General features: G+C 39.2%; 1 protein-coding gene across 3 annotated transcripts in view; it reads left to right on the top strand.

Moving 5' to 3' along the window:
- Window positions 1–4,984: 4,984 nt before the first annotated feature.
- Window positions 4,985–20,896, top strand: part of XPO1 (exportin 1) — a 49,651-nt gene continuing 33,739 nt past the window's right edge. Inside the window, exons 1-5 of one of the 3 annotated variants that reach the window (XM_066378186.1) lie at window positions 4,985–5,772; window positions 8,646–8,777; window positions 14,700–14,801; window positions 16,151–16,303; window positions 18,234–18,306. In XM_066378186.1, the coding sequence (XP_066234283.1) occupies window positions 8,652–8,777; window positions 14,700–14,801; window positions 16,151–16,303; window positions 18,234–18,306 (454 nt within the window). In that variant the 5' untranslated portion in view covers window positions 4,985–5,772; window positions 8,646–8,651. Of the gene's footprint in view, window positions 5,773–6,252; window positions 6,607–8,645; window positions 8,778–14,699; window positions 14,802–16,150; window positions 16,304–18,233; window positions 18,307–20,896 lie in introns of those variants that run through there. The other 2 variants (XM_066378187.1, XM_066378189.1) reach the window with 2 other exon arrangements.

Below are 20,896 nucleotides of genomic sequence, written 5' to 3' on the forward strand. Positions count from 1 at the left end.
GGGCCTTCAGCAGACCGAGTAACCCCTTGCTCGAGCCAGCGACCTTGGGCCCAAGCTGGCAAGCCTTTGCTCAAACCAAACGAGCACGCACTCAAGCTGGCGACCTCAGGGTCTCGAACCTGGGTCCTCCGCATCCCAGTCCTACGCTCTATCCACTGCGCCACTGCCTGGTCAGGCTACACCGGTAATATTTTTGAAATCTAAGGATGTGATGTGATGTGATGTAATATACTGTTTTATGGAGATTTTTAAAAAGCAAATAGAAAAACAACTTTGTATAAGATATGCACAAAGAAATTCTTCTCCCATTGCTTTCTTTCAAGATTTTCAAAGTCACAAACATGCCCTCAAGATTCACTGGAAGAAAAAGTCCATGGAATTGTGAATTTGTGCTAAATTCATGAATACACCCAGGAGTCAGATTCATGATATGTTCAGTCCAAGTGCTCATTTTTTATGACTGGTAGGAAGAAGTGCATGTTGAAGGGTCACTGCTGTTGTATCTCTGAGAGCAAAGTGGTATCACTTTTCTCAAAAAAATGGAAATAACCAATTTCATTATTAAAATAATAGATTTATTGTATATCCTTACTTTAAAAATATTTTTTACATTATATAGGCATTAATATTTCTTGAATACCTCATAGTCAGGGAAGATTGTCTTCAGAGCCAAAAGCTCAAATTAAAATACAAATATTTCTCATTTGATTCTGATGTGACCTTAATAGCAAATACATATAGCTTTGGTAGGGAACAAACAGGCACTTTTTACATCAGGGGTCCCCAAATGTTTTACACAGGGGGCCTGTTCACTATCCCTCAGACCGTTGGAGGGCCAGACTATAAAAAAAACTATGAACAAATCCTTCTGCACACTGCACATATCTTAATTTAAAGTAAAAAAAGGGAACAAATAAAATATTTAAAATAAAGAACAAGTAAATTTAAATCAACAAACTGACCAGTATTTCAATGGGAACTATGCTCCTCTCACTGACCACCAATGAAAGAGGTGCCCCTTCTGGAAGTGTGGCGGGGGTGGATAAATGGCCTCAGGGGGCCGCATGCAACCCGTGGGCCGTAGTTTGGGGACCCTTGGTTTACATATTATGGTGGGTAAATTGACATAATCATTGTAGGGGACAGCTTAGCAAAACCTACCACAATAATATGTATGGCCTTTGATGAAGTAATTACAAATATTAATCGACTTACGACCTATGCAACTTACGACTATTCGACTTTCAACCACAATCGCTAGCCACGACTGCCCCACATCTGGCAGCGCAAGCATTGCCCAGCTGGGCATACAACAGTGTGGACCAGCTTCCAGCAGCACTACCATCTCCGCGTGCATCATTTCAACCGTTATCCCAGACTTGGTACAGCAATTTGTATTCTGTGTCTTGGATATTTTTCATCAAACCCCTCCCAAGATGTCTACCAAGAGGAACTTGTCTTTGCAAATATTAAACCAGTTGTACTGGTAATGCAGTGTTTTACTTAAACCTGACGAATGTAAAAATAAGAAACAAAATGGTGTAGAGATGATACAAATGGCATAAAATGAACAAAGAAAATTATGATATATAACAATGAAAGAAAATTATGATAAAATATGACTTAAAGATTTTATAACATCATTTCACAGTACTGTACATATAGCCTACTCAACTTACGACCAAATTGTGTTGCGACAGGTCTGTCGGAACCAATCATGGTCGTAAGTCGAGCACTAGCTGTACACGTTTAGGGTGAAATTTAGCAGGCAGACAATACAGTTTATTTATATTTCCTTATTCATACCCCACTCCAAGGTTTGAAATCTGATTTCAACAAATATAGTTAATGAAAAAAGTATTAAGACACATGTCAGACCTGTGTTCTGAATTTGATTCTGATAATTCAGTGATCAAACATAGTTATCTGCCCTGTTACTTCTTTTTGCACTTGTTAATAACAAGTTTATAATGAATACTCCATTTTGGCTAATCTAGGCAAGAAAAAGATGGGCTATTTACATTTGATTCACTATGGTCACATAGATGTGACCTCCTGAGGAATCTGATTTAAAGATGGAATGAAAGAAGTCAAAGAAAAGGACAGCAAACTGAGACCATTTGAATTTTATAATCTATAAAGTGCTTTATGGATTCCAGCCCCTTCACAACCATTTGATCCTTACCCATATGAGACAGACATAGATGATATCAGCCTCATTAGGTTATAGTCCTAGGGAAGCCAGGTCTCACTCCTAGTCAGTTTCTATTCCTATTGTCTGTCATCTAAAAAATCAGTGGCCTGGTCAAAGAGCTGAAAATGTGGAGGAAAAACCTTTTTAAAACACAGGACAGGCCCTGACCAGATAGCACAGTTGGTTAGAGCATTCTCCTGATATGCAAAGGTTGCTGGTTTGATCTCTGGTCAGAGCACATGCAGGAACAGATTGATGTTCCTGTCTCTCTCTCTCTTTCTCTCTCTCTCTCTCTCTCTCAAAAAAAAAAAAAAAATCAGCGAAATAAAAATAAAATACAGGACAGCCCTAGTTTCTCTGGTAATAGAATGTAAGTATTCCAAATAATCAGTATACAACATATATAACTGCTCACAAAAATTAGGGGATGTTTTGCCTGACCAGGTGATGGCAGTGGCTAGAGTATTGGACTGAAAGCGGAGGACCCAGGTTTGAAACCCTGAGCTCGTGGGCTTGAGCGCCGGCTCATCTGGTTTGAGCAAGGCTAACCAGCTTGAGCCCAAGGTTGCTGGTTTGAACAAGGGGTCAATGGCTCTGCTGTAGCCCCCTGGTCAAGGCACATATGAGAATGCAAACAAGGAACAACTAAGGTGCCAAAACAAAGAATAGATGCTTCTCATCTCCCTTCCTGTCTGTCTCTCTCTCTCTCTCTCTCTCACACACACACACACACACACACACACACACACACACACAATTAGGGGATATTTCAAAATGAATATGAAGCTATAAAATATCCACTAATTTTTGAGCAGTATATTATATATTATGGTTTGATATTATTTGGTTACATAAATGAATTAAAATCTTAGGTCTGGAAATTATCCAATATCATTTTGGTAAATCTAGGCATTAATTAAGTTAATTGGGTTTTTCTTCATTGGAGGCTGAGAAAATTAGTTTTTAAAAAATACATATAACCTGACCAGGCAGTGGCACAGTGGATAGAGCGTCGGACTGGGATGTAGAGGGCCCAGGTTCGAGACCCCAAGGTCACCAGCTTGAGCGCGGGCTCATCTGGTTTGAGCAAAAGCTCACCAGCTTGGACCCAAGGTCGCTAGCTCCAGCAAGGTGTTACTCTGTCTGCTGAAGGCCCGCGGTCAAGGCACATATGAGAAAGCAATCAATGAACAACTAAGGTGTCGCAACGCTCAACGAAAAACTAATGATTGATACTTTTCATCTCTCCGTTCCTGTCTGTCTGTCCCTGTCTATCCCTCTCTCTGACTCTGTCTCTGAAAAAAATAAAATAAAATACATATATTTAATTTTTAATTGCAATTTATTGGAATGACTTTGGTTAATAAAATATTTCAGGTGTACATTTTTATAATACATCATTTGTATTTTATATTATTATGTGTTCACACCAAGTCAAGTCTCCTTCCATCACCATTTATCCCTCTTTACCCACTTTTACCTGTCCCTACCTGAGGGAGTTATTAAGGGTGCTTTGGTGTTAGACATTGTTCTATTTGAGTGAAGATTTGCTGAAGAAAATAGTGATTTAATAAAGCACTTATCAACCTCTTGGTGGCACAATGGGCCCATAAAATTTGGGTGGGCTGCTTGCTGTTTCTTAAGCAAGTTAGTAAAGCTGATTTGGAGGACACTTGGGGACAAACTAGAGGCAACCATGTGAAAGGCCACGTGCGTGGAACTTTCAAAGAAAGTACCATTTGGTGATGAAGTACATGGACAGCTATGCTGAAAAGAAAAACTCGGGCCAGATCATGGACACCTGGTGGGAAGCACTTGCTATGCATGCTTACCCAGCAAAAATACGTTATATTACACAGCGATTTCAGTGCTTTCGTTTTGAGGAACGGTTGGTTGTTGAAGTAGCTAAATTCCAGTCTGGGAAGACACTGAGTGAAAAATTTAAAATTTGCCCAAGAACTATTTTAGTATCTTTTCCAGGTCTCCGAGACCACAAGACCCCAAGAACTAACGCCCCCTACACCTCACCGCAACTTCCTCCACGGTCACTCTCCCCCTCAACTCCCAGGCCCCAAATCCAGGGCTTTAAAACAGATTAGAGAGGTCTGGGCCTACAGTTGGCTTAGGCATGTTCTTTTCGCTTTCCCACCTCCTCCCCGATAAAAAAAAAAAAAAAAAACTGGGTGTGCCCTCCCTTTTCGCAGAGCAGCCCCACTCGAGGGGCGGGTGTTCATCACCGCGGGCTCAGGCCCCGCAAGTTGGCGGGAGCTGCCGAGGGCGGGCCGCCGCGGGTCCCGGTAAGCCAAAAAGATGTTGCGCGCCGCACTCAAACTCGCGCCACCACCAGCTCACGAGCTGCTCCCCACCCTCTCCGTCACCAAAGGCGCCCAGCCAATGAGTGGGTCTGAAAGGCCAAGCCTGCAGGCTAAGCACTGGGAGGGGGAGCGGCGGGAGCGAAACGGGAAGTCGAGGGCGGGCTGTGTTTGATTGACAGCTGTTTGGACCAATCCTCCTTGCAGCTCCTCTTCGCTCTCTTCTCCGCTGGGCTCAGTCCTTGTCCCTCCTCCTCCTCCTCCCCCCTCCCCCTTCTCGCTCTTTTTCGACCCGCCTCACTTCCCTTCCCCCACTCTGCGGGCAAATCGCTGCTGGAAAGAGGCGGGGGGCCGAAGCGGCGGGCTCGTGTGGAGACTTGAGGTGGGATTGACGGGCGAACTGGCCAATAAGAGGTTGGATGATGGCGCGGCTGTGGCTGCAACCGGCCAATAGGCGGCCGGGCTGGGGGCGGAGGCCCAGGTTCCAAACGCTCCGCGGCGCCATGGGCTGAAAACTCAACCGAGATGGAATCTCCCAGTCTGAACCGGTTTCAACCGGTTCCGAGTTTGAGGCACTAGGAGGAGGGGGAGAAGCGGCTGCAGCGGCCGCGGCAGGAGCAGCGGGAGCTACAGCATCAGCAAGAGCAACAGTAGCTACAGCCCCGGCGGTGGTGCCTGTTCCAGTCTTTGCTGCAGCAGTCCGTGCAACCATCCAGAGGGGGAGGGGGGAACCACCAGTCGCTGAGGAGCAGGAGAAGGGGGAAAGTTTAGGCGAGCCGGGGTGGGGGGGGGGCCAGCGCCGGAGCCGCGTGAGAGAGGGAGCCGTATTTTGGTAGGGGTAGTCGGACTGCAACTGGCAGCAGAGCGTCCCCCGACCGTGTGGACTCTACACCCCTACTCCTGCCGCTCCTGCTGCCGCCTGTAGCTGGAGGGTCCCCCTGGGGCTGAATCTTTGGGACTTGACCCCGTTCCCCTCCCCCCTTCCCTTACTCCCCAACCAGGCGGGAGCATTTATCCCTCATATTAATTCCCCTTCTTTTTGGGGGGGGCGGGTGTGTGTGTGTGTGTGTCGGGGTGAAGTGTCCGTGAATAGTAAATATTGTTGAGCTTTTTTTCCTTTTTTTGCCCTTATCTTTTTTAAATTTCCTATTTTAAGGTGGGAAAACTGTGAAACCCACCTTGATTTCTCCCCCTTTCCCCTTTCCCCACCTTCCCTTTCCCTAATCCCCCGACAAGGAAGAAAGAAGCAGTTGGTTTAATTTCTGGGTAAGTCGACTGTGTCTTCGGGGCCGGGGACCGGGAGGCGGCGCGGCTGGCCGGGCGGGAGGACGCCAGTGGGGCGCGGCGGGCTGCCGCGGGAAGCGAGCCGGGAGGCGGCGGCGGGCCCACAGCCGAGCCTGCGATTGAATGGAGCCGCTTCTGACACTGGGAGATGAAGGCGGGAGGCGACCGCGGGAGCAGAGCGCTTGCTAGGTCCTTCGCGTGTGCGGATGACGGTGGAGGAAAGCGAGGAGCGTGCTAGTGAAGCAGGGCCCCGGCCCAGGACTGGAAAGGCTTCCCCAGACCCTTGGGCTGGGGAGAAGTTGCGGCGATTTCAGGAACATCTCTGTAAATTATTAGGAGTGGAAGTTTCCAGAAATATTTAGTGCAGCAGCATTGAAACGTCCGCCTGCATCACGTGGTCGCTCGGTGGAGAGCTTGGGATCGGAGAAGGGAGGGGCTGCCGAGTCCCTGGTCCTACTGCAGGGAAACTCAAAAAAGATTTTTGTTTTATTTTTTTGCAGAGTAGGATTAGAAGTAGGAAAGGTTAGTTAATTTTTCAAGGATCTGCAAATGGGGTTTCATGCTGTAGTTTTCCGCGGCTTGAGTGTGTTGTGATCTAATTTTTACTGCTGGTTTTGTATAGTGGATGATGCCCTGACTCTCCTTGATTCCGTTGCCTCTGAGTTTGGCTTGGGAGGGAGGAAGTGGTATAGTAGAGGAAGCTTTAAAGATTTGCCCACCGCGCGGACCTCCTCTGATCACGCAGAGGCCATGCTGCATTCAGAATGGGGCGGTGAACTTCGGCGTCTGGTTATGCCTCCTCCGAGTATGGGCGGGGTGAGTGCGTGCTCCTGTATGCTATAGTTAGAAGTGCTGCACATCAGTTCGGGTGGGAAGCAAGGGGAGGGCGGGCCTTAGTGAGGTGTGTTTCGACTGAATGAAACGAGCACTTGCCCACACGCCTAATGTAGCAGTCTGTCGCCCTGTAGCGACTTGTTTTTCATTTTTAATTTTCTAACCTACTATGTAGTTATCATTAACCAACGGTTATGCTTTTGTTGTTTTTGGATGGAAGCTGGCAGTAGGTAGCCTGCCTGTTGCGTTTGAAGTGGTGATGAAGGTATTTTCGTAGTTACTTGTAGAGGCACCACAGTGCTGGATAATTCCTTGTGCATGCTATCCAGTGAGTGGATTTTAGGATTGTTTCAAGGAAGAAAAAGCATTTTGTGGTTTCACCTTTCTGGCTATGGCTGTTATCTGCCTGGTGTGTATTGTAAGTGTGTGAAACACTGCTGTTAGTGGAAAGAATGTTTTGGAAGCAATTTGATTTGGGGAACTAAGTGTGCTTGGCATTAACAGGAAAGCAGCCATTTCTGTACCATGTACAGTTCAAGAGTAGGTAAATTATTGCTAGTTCTAAAGATGGCAAACTGAAATATTTAACAAAAGTGTCTATCAAGACCTGATATTTTGTAAGAATTTAGCTTAAAGAACTCAAGACAACATATTTGACAATGAAAATTGTTAGTGTCACTTTTTTTGTTTTGGCTGTTAAATTATATTGTAATAGGTAGGGCTAAACAGGAACGTTCATTCAGTATTTAACCCCCCAAAAAGTCGAAAACTTGGTATGAGGCTCTTGGTATCTTGTGGACATTACTTAGCCTAAACTTTTGATTATTCTGATCTTTTAAAATTGGCGCTTGGAGGAAATTTACACAAATATATGGAATATAATCCCTTTATATTAGTATTTAGGTGAAAGATCTTTTTTATTGTGTATGCCAAGTATTCTATATTATAGACATTTTTGATAACCACTATAAAAGATTTTGAAATCTCATCAGTTTTACTGTCATTAATGGATCAAAAGACTTCAGAGGAATAAAGGAATAAAAATCCTTCAACTCAGTATCTTGATCTTTACATTATGTCTGACTTGACCAACTTATCTTTTGACACTTATTATATAAAACATTTTAGTTAATTGAAGTTGCTGCCATTAAGATCATCTTTAAATGCTATAAAATAGCCAGAAAAATATAACGCCTTTTTCGTATCAAGCTAGTTGTCCAAACATAAGTTGGCCACCCATTTCCTGATCCTGGAAGGTTTTTAAGAGGAGGAGAAGTGGAGATAACCATTGACCTTGTTGGGTCTAAGTAACAGTAAAACCAAGAGTTTCATGCCTGTCTTTCCAAGTGTCCTGAATCTTCAGTAATTGTATACAAACTTGTGAACTTTTTAATTTGGCAAGAGCTATCATGATCTCTCATTGTAAGGCATCTTGACCCAAAAATGTTAAGGAATACTGATAGAGCCAGTCAGACTTGAGTAGTACTGGCTTTGAAGAAGCAGCAGAGGGAAGATTTCTATAATGCTAGGCAACAAAAATGGGGATGTGTGCCAGCATCTTGGAGTGGAATCCTCTTAAAAGGATAACATTGCATATGAACCAGTAGGTTTTAGCCAGCATTTTTGTGGTGAAGAAGCACATTTTTCTGTTACGATAGCATTTGTTTTTATTTGGAAAATTGTTGGCAAGCTTTAAAGTTTTTACCTTGCTATTGAATACCTGGAAATTTGGGGGTGTAAAACAGGTTAGGAAAACTTTATGTAAATGTTAGTGGAGAACGTACAATTTTTATGGTGTCTAGAAAAAGTTGAATGGACTCTTAATAACTAATATGGTTATATAGTAGCTAAGTAACTTCAGCTTTTATTTGCTTTACTATTTCAGTTTTTAGGTGATATCTTTAAATACTCATTAAAATATTTATGTGAACATGGTTGAAGTAAAATAACTTGAGTAGAAAATTTTGACTGGAAATAACAAAGCTTCATAGGCACCTTAAATTTTTTTTCTTTACTTTCAGTAATCTATGCCAGCAATTATGACAATGTTAGCAGACCATGCAGCTCGTCAGCTGCTCGATTTCAGCCAAAAACTGGATATCAACCTTTTAGACAATGTGGTGAATTGCTTATACCATGGAGAAGGAACCCAGGTAAAGTAGTTGATCAAAACTTTATAACATTATTGCAGTGTTACAAAGTTGTTGGATTTTTGAATGAAGTTTTAAATTACCACCTTTTTAAAAAGTATTCCATAGTTTTTATTACTTGATTTGAGATATAAACTAACAAAATGTCTGGAGAAATACTAGATTATATTTTGACATAATATTTTTATACTTATTCTGTTATTCTTAAACATTAGCTCCATTTAATAAAAGAGTGCAATATATGTTTTGTAGATATTAAAGGTTGTATGTACCTTATATATATTTAAAACATTTGGAGTTAATATTCTTTTATCTGAAACATTTAAATGACAAGTACTTCACACATTGAAACTTGTTTTAAAACTTTAACAGTACCAAACATCTTTATGTTGTTTGAATTTTAGCACTTGTAAAAGTGGTACTGTTAATGTAGGAAATTATCTTACATATAATCCGTTTCTCTCCCCCCCCCCACATAATCTGTTTTTTATTTTTAACACCCAATAGAAAGATAGATGAGGCGAGTTTTTAAAATGTGTGTGTTCAAGAAACTGGACAATCTTGAAACTTCATCCTGTGAAAGTAATCTCAAGAGTTTTATATGAGTAAAAGTTTCTTTTCTGATGGATAAAAAAATCTTGTTAATACAAGAGAATTTTAAAGGAAAGGAGGTTGTGGAAGTTCTATGAGTGGACAGAAATAATTCTGCAGTGATTTTGTAAGCTTGTTAGTCTAGTTTTATACTCCAAGGGGTTATTGATCAGAGTTCTTGTCTCCAAAAGCATCCCTGAAAAAGTTACTCCATCTGTATTTATCACACATGTCATGTAATTGTTTTTCTCATGTAATTGTTTTTCTTGTGCCCTACATTCAACATGGGGCTTTAAGCTTCGTTTCACTTTAAAATGTATGTATGTAAAGAAGCTGCTTTTGGGAGAAAGTATGAAAGTACGGTTGAAGTGCATGAAGTTAAAGTTGGGCTAACTTTAAATCTATTAGAAGCACAGTCTGTAGCCATTAGGAAGATGAGCATTTAATTTTTTCATGTCATTCAGCTGCTACTGCTGTTTAATCTTTGTTGTTTTTTTAACTTGGTTTACAACATCAAAAAGTATTATGAATAAATGAATAGACCAGTGTTCTAGGTTTATAAGTGAGAATTAGTAATTTTTACCATGAAAAATATGTTGTAATACTGCTTTTTAGTAATGTTTAACAGTAGTGAGATTTAGTGATTTGTTTTAAATTTGAATTCTTAATAAACAATATGTTTAGAAAAGTATAAATGTTTTCTATTTATAAGAGCAAAATTAACTTTCCCAAAAGTAAGGATTTTACGTTTAGATCTCAAGTGACAAATCAGTTGCGGAAAGATAATCAGTAAACTGATACTTGTTATACATAAGGAAGCTGAGGTTTAGAGCTTAAAGTCAGTAAAGAAACCCTTTAATTTTTATTTATTTATTTATTTATTCATTAGAGAGAGAGAGAGAGAGAGAAGGGGGAGGAGCAAGAAGCATCAACTCCCATATGTGCCTTGACCAGGCAAACCCAGGGTTTTGAACCGGCAAGAAACCCTTTTCTAAAACCATGTCTAAACTTCTAGTTCACTCTATTTTACTTAACCACCTTTCTGGAGGACTTATATTCAGTGAAAGGGGAAAAGATGTAGTGGGAAACAGGTTTTTTAGTGTTAGTTGTCCCTAATTTTATCCCAATAAATTTTCTAGTCATTGCTCTGCCGGGGTCCCCAAACTTTTTACACAGGGGGCCAGTTCACTGTCCCTCAGACCGTTGGAGGGCCACCACATACAGTGCTCCTCTCACTGACCACCAATGAAAGAGGTGCCCCTTTCGGAAGTGCGGCAGGGGGCTGGATAAATGGCCTCGGGGCCGCATGTGGCCCGTGGCCGAAGTTTGGGGACTCCTGCTCTAGAGCAGTGGTAGTCAACCTGGTCCCTACCGCCCACTAGTGGGCATTCCAGCTTTCATGGTGGGCGGTAGCTGAGCAGCCAAAGTATAAATAAAAAGATAGATTTAACTATAGTAAGTTGTTTTATAAAGATTTATTCTGCCAAACTTAGCGAAAATCCGACATAAAGTACTTGGTAAGTAATTATATGCTTTAACTTGCTGTAACTCTGCTTTATAAATTTTACAAAGTAAAGTTACTTCCCTACTTTATAAATCACCATTACTGTGGAACCAGTGGGCAGTTAGAAAATGTTACTAACAGATACAAAAGTGGGCAGTAGGTATAAAAAGGTTGACTACCCCTGCTCTAGAGTCTCTCTTCAAACTTGTTACCTACCTTGCAAGAGATAAGAGATTGGAGGATTTGTTATAATGAGGTTTGTAAAGCACCTGTTATACTGCCGAATACTTAAAAGGAACTCTGGTTAAAGAATACTTGGGAATATGAAGGTTTAGCATATCTGATGAAAAGCCATTATTTTAAAATACGGTATATATTTTTTTCTTAATCTCATAAAATATGTGCTAAAAATGGCAACTAGAAATAATGCTAATTAAACAAATTCAACTGTAGATAGCTTAATTCAGGGGTCCCCAAACTGCGGCCCCCTGAGGCCGTTTATCCGTCCCGCCCGCCCCCCCACACTTCCGGAAGGGGCTCCTCTTTTCATTGGTGGTCAGTGGCGGGTGCATCCTGTGCTCCTGGAGTACTGTGTGTGGTGGCATTGCTCACGTACAGCACTACTTCCGGTGACGCGGGCCGCACGCGTCAGGGCTCCAGAAGCGCGTCATATCACTTGTTACTACAAATACGGAACGGGACATTGACCATCTCATTAGCCAAAAGCAAGCCGATAGTTCCCATTGAAATACTGGTCAGTTTGTTGATTTAAATTTACTTGTTCTTTATTTTAAATATTGTATTTGTTCTCGTTTTGTTTTTTTACTTTAAAATAAGATATGTGCAGTGTGCATAGGGATTTTTAGTTTTTTTTATAGTCCGGCCCTCCAATGGTCTGAGGGACAGTAAACTAGCCCCCTGTGTAAAAAGTTTGGGGACCCCTGGCTTAACTTTTAATAAGGGACGGCATAACTTTGGAGGAGAAGAAATTATTAGAAGGGTGGCTTTTTAAATCTTTAGAAAGAACTCTTCCCTAGATGGGGTGATTATTATAGGATATTTAGCACTGTAACATTAGGACTACCTTTTATTAAAAACATTTTTCTATTTTTAGCCAAGTAGGCAGCCAGGGGGAAAAGATATGGAAGAGATGGGTGTTTCCTTCAATATAGTGTTAAGTGTCTTGAGATCTCTTGATCTATATTGCTTAGCAACTAGAATACTTTTCACCATTCAGCAGGTTTTCATGTTCTTTAGCTCTTTTGTGTCTTTTTAACCTCTGGAATTTTAAGTTAATAAAAGATATTATATAAGTATAGTGGGATTAGGATGCAAATACTAGAATTAACTTTGGAGAGTAAAATTACAACTATAAGAACAAATAAAGGGAAACGTTATATAGAGATTGAAATGAATGGTGACCTTACCCAGACGGTGTTGTGGTGGATAAGAGTGTAGACCAGGGACACTGAGGAACCAGGTTTGAAACCCCATGGTCACTGGCCTGGAGCATGGGGTAATAGACATGACCTCATGGTTACTGGCTTTAGTAAGGGGTCACTGGGTGAGCTGGAGGCCCTCCCCACCAAGGCAAATATGCGAAAGCCATCAGTGAACAGCTAAGGTGTCCCTACTCTGAGTTGATGCTTCTCATCTCTTTCCCTTCCAATCTGTCTGTCCCTCTTTATCCTTCCCTCTCTCTTGCTCGAGGGCGCTCTCTTGCTCTCTTGTATTCGCTTAAAAAAAGAAAGAAATGAATGGTGATAGTATGGGAAGTATTCACTTCTATGTACAATGCTCATTACTTCAAAAGAGCTGACAGTAGTATCTTGACCAAATAACTTTTCCTAGACAGGTTTAAAAAAAGCACCAAGTTAAAGATTACAAGGCATCTGTATCAAGAGATGGTTAAAATAAGAAAGCTTCTCTTGCCTGGCCTGTGGTGGGTCATTGACCTGAAATGTTGAGGTCACCCGTTCCAGACCCCCAGCTTGCCTGGTCAAGACAGGTTAGAAGCAACTATGAGTTGATGCTTCCTGCCGTTCCTCCCTGCTTTTCTCTCTCTCTTTCCTGTGTCTAAAAGGTCAATAAATAAAATATTTTTTAAAATAAAAAAACTCCAAAAACAATGCTTTGTTGTCCCCTCCCTATTTGTGACTCTTGTTTTCTAATCATAGATTAAAACCCTTGATCAAGTAAATTAGTCTTATAGAAGGGTAATTGACAAATTTAAAAACCATCAAACTTTTGGCTGATAGCATTTGATAGAAATAGGTAAAATAATTTGGGAGGATCCAACTGAGCTACAAACAGCCTTTAAAAGGTACAAAGATTAAACTGCTGGTTGGGAGGATATTAATAGGATTAACAGACTTGGATCATATATGGAAAAATATAATGGTTTTAAAAAGTAGATAGTGTCAACATGGCTAGATCTTTAAAACTGTCCATTTCAATCATTCCTCAGTAAAGCTGAGGGGGGAGATTATTTCAGATGGAAAGATCAAATTGCAGAAGGATTTCTATATATTGTAATATACTATTTATATAAAATTTAGTAGCTATTCAACTATTTTTTATGAAATTCATACACATGCTCTAAAAGTGTGGAAAGGCATGAACAAAATTCATGAAAGTGATTAAAGAAGGAATAAAGAATGGAAACTGGAGAAATTGATAAAAGGTGACTTCTGTAAGTTTTAGATCTTTTTATAAAAAAAAACATTCTAGATAATGGTTACATAGCTTTAATATTTCTTGGTTTGCAGTTTTAAAACTCTAAAAAGGAAAAATTTTAAAATAAGCTATACTTTAATATAAACTCAGAACATTCAGAGAATGGAAAAAAGTAAATTTAAGACCATAAAAAAGTTTTACGGGTCTTACTGTTCTATATGTATAACTTTTTTTTTTTTTTAATTTTATTTATTCCTTTTTTTTTTTTTTTTAGAGAGGAGAGAGAAAGGGAGAGAGACACACACAGAGAGAGAGGGAGGAGAGAGAGACAGAGAGAGAGAAGGGGGGAGGAGCTGGAAGCATCAACTCCCATATGTGCCTTGACCAGGCAAGCCCAGGGTTTCGAACCGGCGACCTCAGCATTTCCAGGTCGACGGTTCATCCACTGTGCCACCACAGGTCAGGCTATATGTATAACTTATACATAGTTTATACTTCCTGTGTATTACATTTTTATAGATTAAATTTTGTTAGAGATATCTTGGTGACTATTGTAAAGCAGAGTTTATATACTATTATACAATTTATCCAAGTAGGTAAATTTTTCTATGTTGCTTTTGGTTGATTATAAATGCTGTGAACTTACTTATGTCAGAATAGACCTTTGTTAGCATTGGTTGACTGTAAGTTCAATTTTGAGAATACCAAATAAAGCAAATTACCCCAAAAAAGCTTTTTTGTTTCAAAGGAATAAATATTCCTATTTTTAAAGATTATATTTATTGATTTTACAAAGAGTGGGGTGGAGCGAGAAATTATCAACTCGCAACTTCACTTCAGTTGTTCAAGGATTGCTTGTTGTAATGTTCCTTGACTGGGTTAGCCGTCCAGGGTTTTGAACCGGCAACTACACTCAACATTCCAAATCGTTGTTTTATCCACTGTGCCACCACCACAAGCCTGGCTATATTCCCATTTTTAATTGAAGTTTAAGAGTGATAATGAACATGTTTTTATATCTGTAAAGATTATTTCTTGAGTGTTTCTGAAAGTTGGTAGAATCAGTGTCTTACTAGGATTTATACCTTGCTTAATGCCATTTTAATATGATTTAAAAGAAAAAGTGAGTTTAAAGTTCTTTTGTAATATTTTAGCAAAGAATGGCTCAAGAAGTACTGACACATTTAAAGGAACATCCTGATGCATGGACAAGAGTCGACACAATTTTGGAATTTTCACAGAATATGAACACGAAAGTAAGCAAGTGGTGGTTTTAAGATCCATTTATTTCTTTTCTTCCAGTCATATACTTTGAGGAAGGTATCTCATTTTTAGTATGGGCATTATCTCAAATCATTTAATATTGTTAACTTACTTCAAAATTTAGTAACATACAATTCTTGCACAGAGTCCTAAGAATTACGAAGCTTTGTGATTGGGACTAGTATGCAAGGTGGCGTTTTTTGTGTTTGTTTTTTGGGGGTGGGGTTTGTTTTGTTTTTCTTTTTAGAATATGTATACAGATCGAAGTAGAATAAATTCTGAATTTTATTCAGAGATGAAACATCAGGAATTATTCTGGGCAAGTAATCAATATAATAAAGGTTAGGCACCTCCAAAACCAAGTTGTATGGACAGCGTAAAACCCTACTGTGTGTTACCAATGCTTTTAATGGGACAACACTCAAGTTTTTATTTGCAATTGAAAATGTTATAATTTGGGACCTTTTTTCTTAAGTTTGAACAGAAGAGTTGATCAAAATGTGTTTTGACTGTTTTAGGCTTAATGATTCACACTTCTCTTTAAACTGCCTTAACGTAGTAAAATACTGTGCATGGCATTCTGTTTAATATACACAAGGTTTCCATTTGGTATACATTGTGTTAAAACAGAAAATAGCCGTGTTCACATGTTTCTGAAATCAGACTGTGTTAATAAACAGTTTTAAAATATTAGTTTTGACATCTTGTAAATTTTAGGGCAAAAATACAGTTCAGAACTTCCTCAAAGTGCTAACCTTAAGTAACATAACAGTGTTTGCCTGTTTGCTTGCCTGGTAAATTTTGCTTTTTATACTGACAGACATTACTAATGTTTAAGTTGATTTATCAACAGTATTTTTAAAAACTCAAATTTGTCTTGTGAAAAATGAGATGATTAGAGGAACAGAAAGAAAGCAACAGGTAAAGAATTCTTCAATTTACATAAATTACAAATGATTTGGTGCCAAATTTATGCACTATGACATTTGGCTTTTATGCAGTCATTTTTTTTTCTTTAAAGATGTTAACACTACCTGATATTAATCATAATGTTCCATTATGTTGATTGCTTGTAATAGGAAGAAAAGGGGTGTCTTCCTGTGCAACTGACACAGCTAGGCTTTGACGGCAGGCCTCCACAAGGTCTACCCTTTTGATTCCCTTTAACTGAATTCTGTTCATCAATTGTTTTTGTTTCATTGGGTGGTGGGAGGGGAAAGGGGAATTCAATGCATAAAATAAGTATTTCTAAGGGCTCAGAAATTTCTACCATAGGGATCATTCCATGCATTTATTATTTTCATTTAGTCTTTGCTGTTATCTGTCCCTCTTCTTAACTCAGCAGTGGATTTCTCAAATCCTGAGATGCAAAGCAGAAATGCAATTGTTTAGAATAATTGGATTATTTGTGGATATTTGCAAAGCGGTCATTTATCATGGCCTTCAGATTTGGCTGGTACTTAAGATTTTTGAATCGAAATACTCTTTTTCAGAGGTATGTGAGTTCTCTCCATGTATAGAGTCTTAATGTCTAGGAGAGATTGGGTTTTAGGATATTATGATGGTGATCTTTGTATTTCTTCAACATGACATGTGAAAAGCTTTTTGGGGGCTTCCTGCCTCAGCACCCTTGTCAGGAAATACATATACAAGTTGTATCTTCTGCAAACTTGTGCTACCTTTTTACAGTTAGAGAAATGACTAGAGGTTATTAAATACGTAATTTAGGTAACAAAGTGTAAACATAAAGGAAGAGGTAAATAAATGTAATAAGGGAAGGGGAGAAAAAGTTTAAGCTGAAAAAGCATTGGCCAGACATGGTAATATTAAAAATTATTACTATTTACTGGTGTATTTATGGTGGGTTTTGTTTCATAATTTTTTAAAGTTCTTTTTAATTAGTTGAAAATTAACAAGAGGATATATTCCACGTAGTAAAAAGTACATTGTTTTGACTTGCTAAAACTTGTCAGTCTGATTTCATAGCTATAAAATTAAAGTTTTTAGAGTATTATGTTTTTTAAAGTTAACTTAGCATTTTGGTCAATCAGAAACTTCCTTTTTTGCTTTTATTTACATTTTCTGAGACCTAGACCTGTAAAGAGGTGGAGGTGTAAATGAACAGGATAGGAAGCTTCACTATCTACTGCTGATTATGAAACCCTTTACTGGCATCAAATTTATATTTTCAGAATTTTGCTTTGGCCTTGTTTTTATTTTGGAAGTCTTTTTAAGGAATGTTTTGCAAATGTAGGGTTTCAGTGGTAAATTTCCCTGAAAAGTTAAAATGAAAGAGAACAGCAAAAACATTTACTGTTAGAGCACAATGTAGTTTGGGACAGTCTATATTGTGCTTTGGATAAAATGAGCATTCACATGATCCCTTTGGTTGAAATACTAATGCTCCTATTTTATTGTGTGATGACTAACCATTTTAAAGATGAACTCTTATTCTCAGCCAAAACTTGCAATCTGAGGTTATATGTCTATATATGAGTGAGTTTACCTTTCAGGTATTATAGCTGATTCTTCCCTAATTCTACTAGTTCAAACATACCACAACAATTTTGTCCTTTTTCTTCCTCCTGTCTTTCCATACTAACTGGTCATGAAAATAATTTTGGGTATTTAATTCTTGTAGCATTATATATTGTTATGAGCATTCTTGACTATTTAGAGTGCGTAATCAGCAGGAGGAACAAAATGGCTTGAAAGTGGTATCCATTTATTAACTTTTACGTTTTTAGTTACAACTCTTATATTTAGGAAGGAATACCTGAAAGGTAGATGCAGATTGCAACATGCATTTGTGTATTATTTTTGACTGTGCACAAAAGTTTATCTTTAAATTAGTAGAAATAGCAACTATAAGGGAGGGTTAAAATTTAAAATTATACCCATGGGTTGTCTTGCTGCTCCTTAAATAACACACCAGTGATGTCTGTAAACACTTTTTATAGAAAATATCTGTGACAATACTTTAATCCTTGGCCAAGAGCTTACAACTCCTAGAAGATGGTAGGAAGCTTGAGAGCATCCAAGCTGCTAAATTCTTAGGAGCCTGGTCGTGTTAAAATACGTGATTTTATGAGCAGTCATTTATGCTGTGAATTCATATCTGGCTGCTATTTTTCCTTCTACAGATAAGCCCATTTGGCTGCAAAAGGGCTTTTATTTGGTTCTTCCTGGTGTGAGCATGTATAAACAGCAGGACATTAAATAGAGTAGTAAACAATAAAATGAGGAAAATGCATGAAAACTCAGTATATGGGTGAATAGATCCTTGTTTGATATATGTAATTAAACTTGGTAGCATTGTTTTTGAAACTTTAGATGTAAATGTGTAAATGTCTGTCTGTTTGTGAATCCTGCAAGTTGCTAGTCTTCAGCAATATGTTCACATGCTTCTGTTATCCAATTTTCAGTATTATGGACTACAAATTTTGGAAAATGTGATAAAAACAAGGTGGAAGATTCTTCCGCGGAACCAGTGTGAAGGTAGGAAAATGTTTTTACAAAATTGTAAATTCAGAGAAATTTTATTAATCCTGGCATTTTTATTTACAGTTAAGGATTTGGGTGTCAGGTGTATTGAATCTAGTTAATTATGGAGATAGTTCTGATTTAATCATGTGGCAGTGCAGTTAGTTTATGAGGTTCTCTTTTAGGGAAAAGAGGAGACCAAACTGTTCGAACTTTCTGCAGTAGACATTGTGATGAAAAATATGTAACACCTCATAGTTACTCTGAAACTGACTGAAGTAAATGAAATTTAAATACATGCTCTAATATATCATTTTAAATTCACTAAATAGTAACTGACCAGTAATGAATACACAAATTTAAAAGTAAAGGGAAAGGAGAGGAAGAGGGTGGGGGGAAGTAGAGAGGGTAAAGGTTCTCATTACTGAAAGACCATGTAAAGTGACTCCCAGAGAATGTCAGTGAACCATAGATTTAGATATGCAACCAAGCCTGACCTGTGGTGGCGCAGTGGATAAAGCGTCAACCTGGAATGCTGAGGTCACTGGTTTGAAACCTTGGGCTTGCCCGGTCAAGGCACAGACAGGAAGCAACTATTAGAAGTTGCTAATTCCTGCTTCTGTGTCTCTCTCTCTCTCTCTCTCTTTCTCTCTCTCTCTTTCCTCCCCCCCACCCCTCTCCTCCTCTCCCCCTTCTTCCTCTCTCTAAAAGTTAATAAAAAAAAAGATACCCAACCACAACTTTGCATGATGAATTTAATGATTCACATTCTTGTTTAAGGTAATTGCTCTCATTTGTAAACACTGGAAAATAAATTCATATCATATTTATTTCATAATTCTTTTTAACAATGTCAGTTTTGGGAGGTTTCTCCAGGCTTAAGATTTCGTGGTTCACTAAATAAATATGCTAACATTTCTGAACGTTAATTTTCCTTCATCTTTAAATAACTTTGGTATTGGGAATGGGTGGGTATAACCCCCCAAATACTGTACATTGCATTTTCCTTAGCATATATATTTATATACGTGGGGGTATATATATTGTATATCTGTTTCATTCAAAACACTGTTAGGAATTAAGATTATACAGTGTGTCCGTAAAGTCATGGTGCGCTTTTGACCGGTCACAGGAGAGCAACAAAATGTGAAATCTGCACCAAGTAAAAGGAAAACTCTCCCAGTTTCATATCTATTCAGTGCAGTTTGATGTGGGCTCACGCACAGATTTTTTAGGGCTCCTTAGGTAGCTATACCGTATAGCCTCTACAGCAGGCATCCCCAAAACTATGGCCCGCGGGCTGCATGCGGCCCCCTGAGGCCATTTATCCGGCCCCCCCCCCCCCGCCACACTTCCAGAAGGGGGGCACCTCTTTCATTGGTGGTCAGTGAGAGGAGCACTGTACGTAGCAGCCCTCCAATGGTCTGAGGGACAGTGAACTGGCCCCCTGTGTAAAAAGTTTGGGGACACCTGCTACAGACTCGTCACTGACTGATGGCCTACCAGAACGGGGTTTCTCCACCAAACTGCTGGTTTCCTTCAACTGCTTATCCCACCAAGTAATGTTATTCCTATGTGGTGGCGCTTCGTTATAAACTTGCCGATATTCACATTGCACTTTGGTCACGGATTTGAATTTAACGAGCCACAGAACACATTGAACTTTCCTCTGTACCATCCACATCTCTACTAGCATAGCCGTGGGCTGCTCCGCTGTGTACGCGGTGTTACGTCATCGCATGCGTACATGCTGCCACCTCATCCTACATAAACTGGGAGGGTTTTCCTTTTATTTGGTGCAGATTTCACATTTCTGTCGTCTTGTTGCTTTCCTGTGACCGGTCAAAAGTGCACCATGATTTGACAGACACACTGTATAAGTATATACACTTACATCAAAGTACTATGGGCCAGAAGATAAAATATGTATGTAAAAAATGAACACTATGTAGACATTAAGTTAGATACATGTAATGAGTTATAAATGTGCTAAAAGAAAGGAATAATGATTAGGTTAGGGCGGCCCTTTAGACAAGCTCATTCACACCAGTTGCAGTGCTTCTTGTATTTTAAAGAAGAATAGGTTTAGCTATACAAAGAGCAAGCCAAAATAAGTTTTGTACAATTTTTTTTCCAGTCTAGCAATTTTTAAAATCAGATTTTAGGTGATTGTTGTAAGCATGTGTTAATTTTCACATATTCTTTTAGGTAATAGCATTTTAAATTTAGGCCATTTGTCTAAAGCACGTGAAAATCTCTTAAATTCTAGTCTGGGTTAGATGTCTTTTGCTATGAGTTCCCTTCGTATATCCTGAATCAAGTTGATCGCAGAGGAGCAAAAGACACACAGGTAGTAATTACCCAAGTAAGAACATTTCAAAAAACATAGTTAGTCCTGGCCAGTTGCTTCAGTTGGTTGGAGCATTATCCCTATGCCCCAAGGTTGTGGGTTTGATTCCCAATTAGTACACATACAAAAGAAATAACCAATGAATGTACCACCAAGTGGAAGAACAAATCAATGTTTATCCCCGTCCAGTCGCCCCACTGCCCCATCAATAAGTAAAAATTTCAAAAAATTTTTAACAAAATTAAAACATTAGTC

This window comes from Saccopteryx leptura, chromosome 3, assembly GCF_036850995.1.
Source record: "Saccopteryx leptura isolate mSacLep1 chromosome 3, mSacLep1_pri_phased_curated, whole genome shotgun sequence".
NCBI lineage: Eukaryota > Metazoa > Chordata > Mammalia > Chiroptera > Emballonuridae > Saccopteryx > Saccopteryx leptura.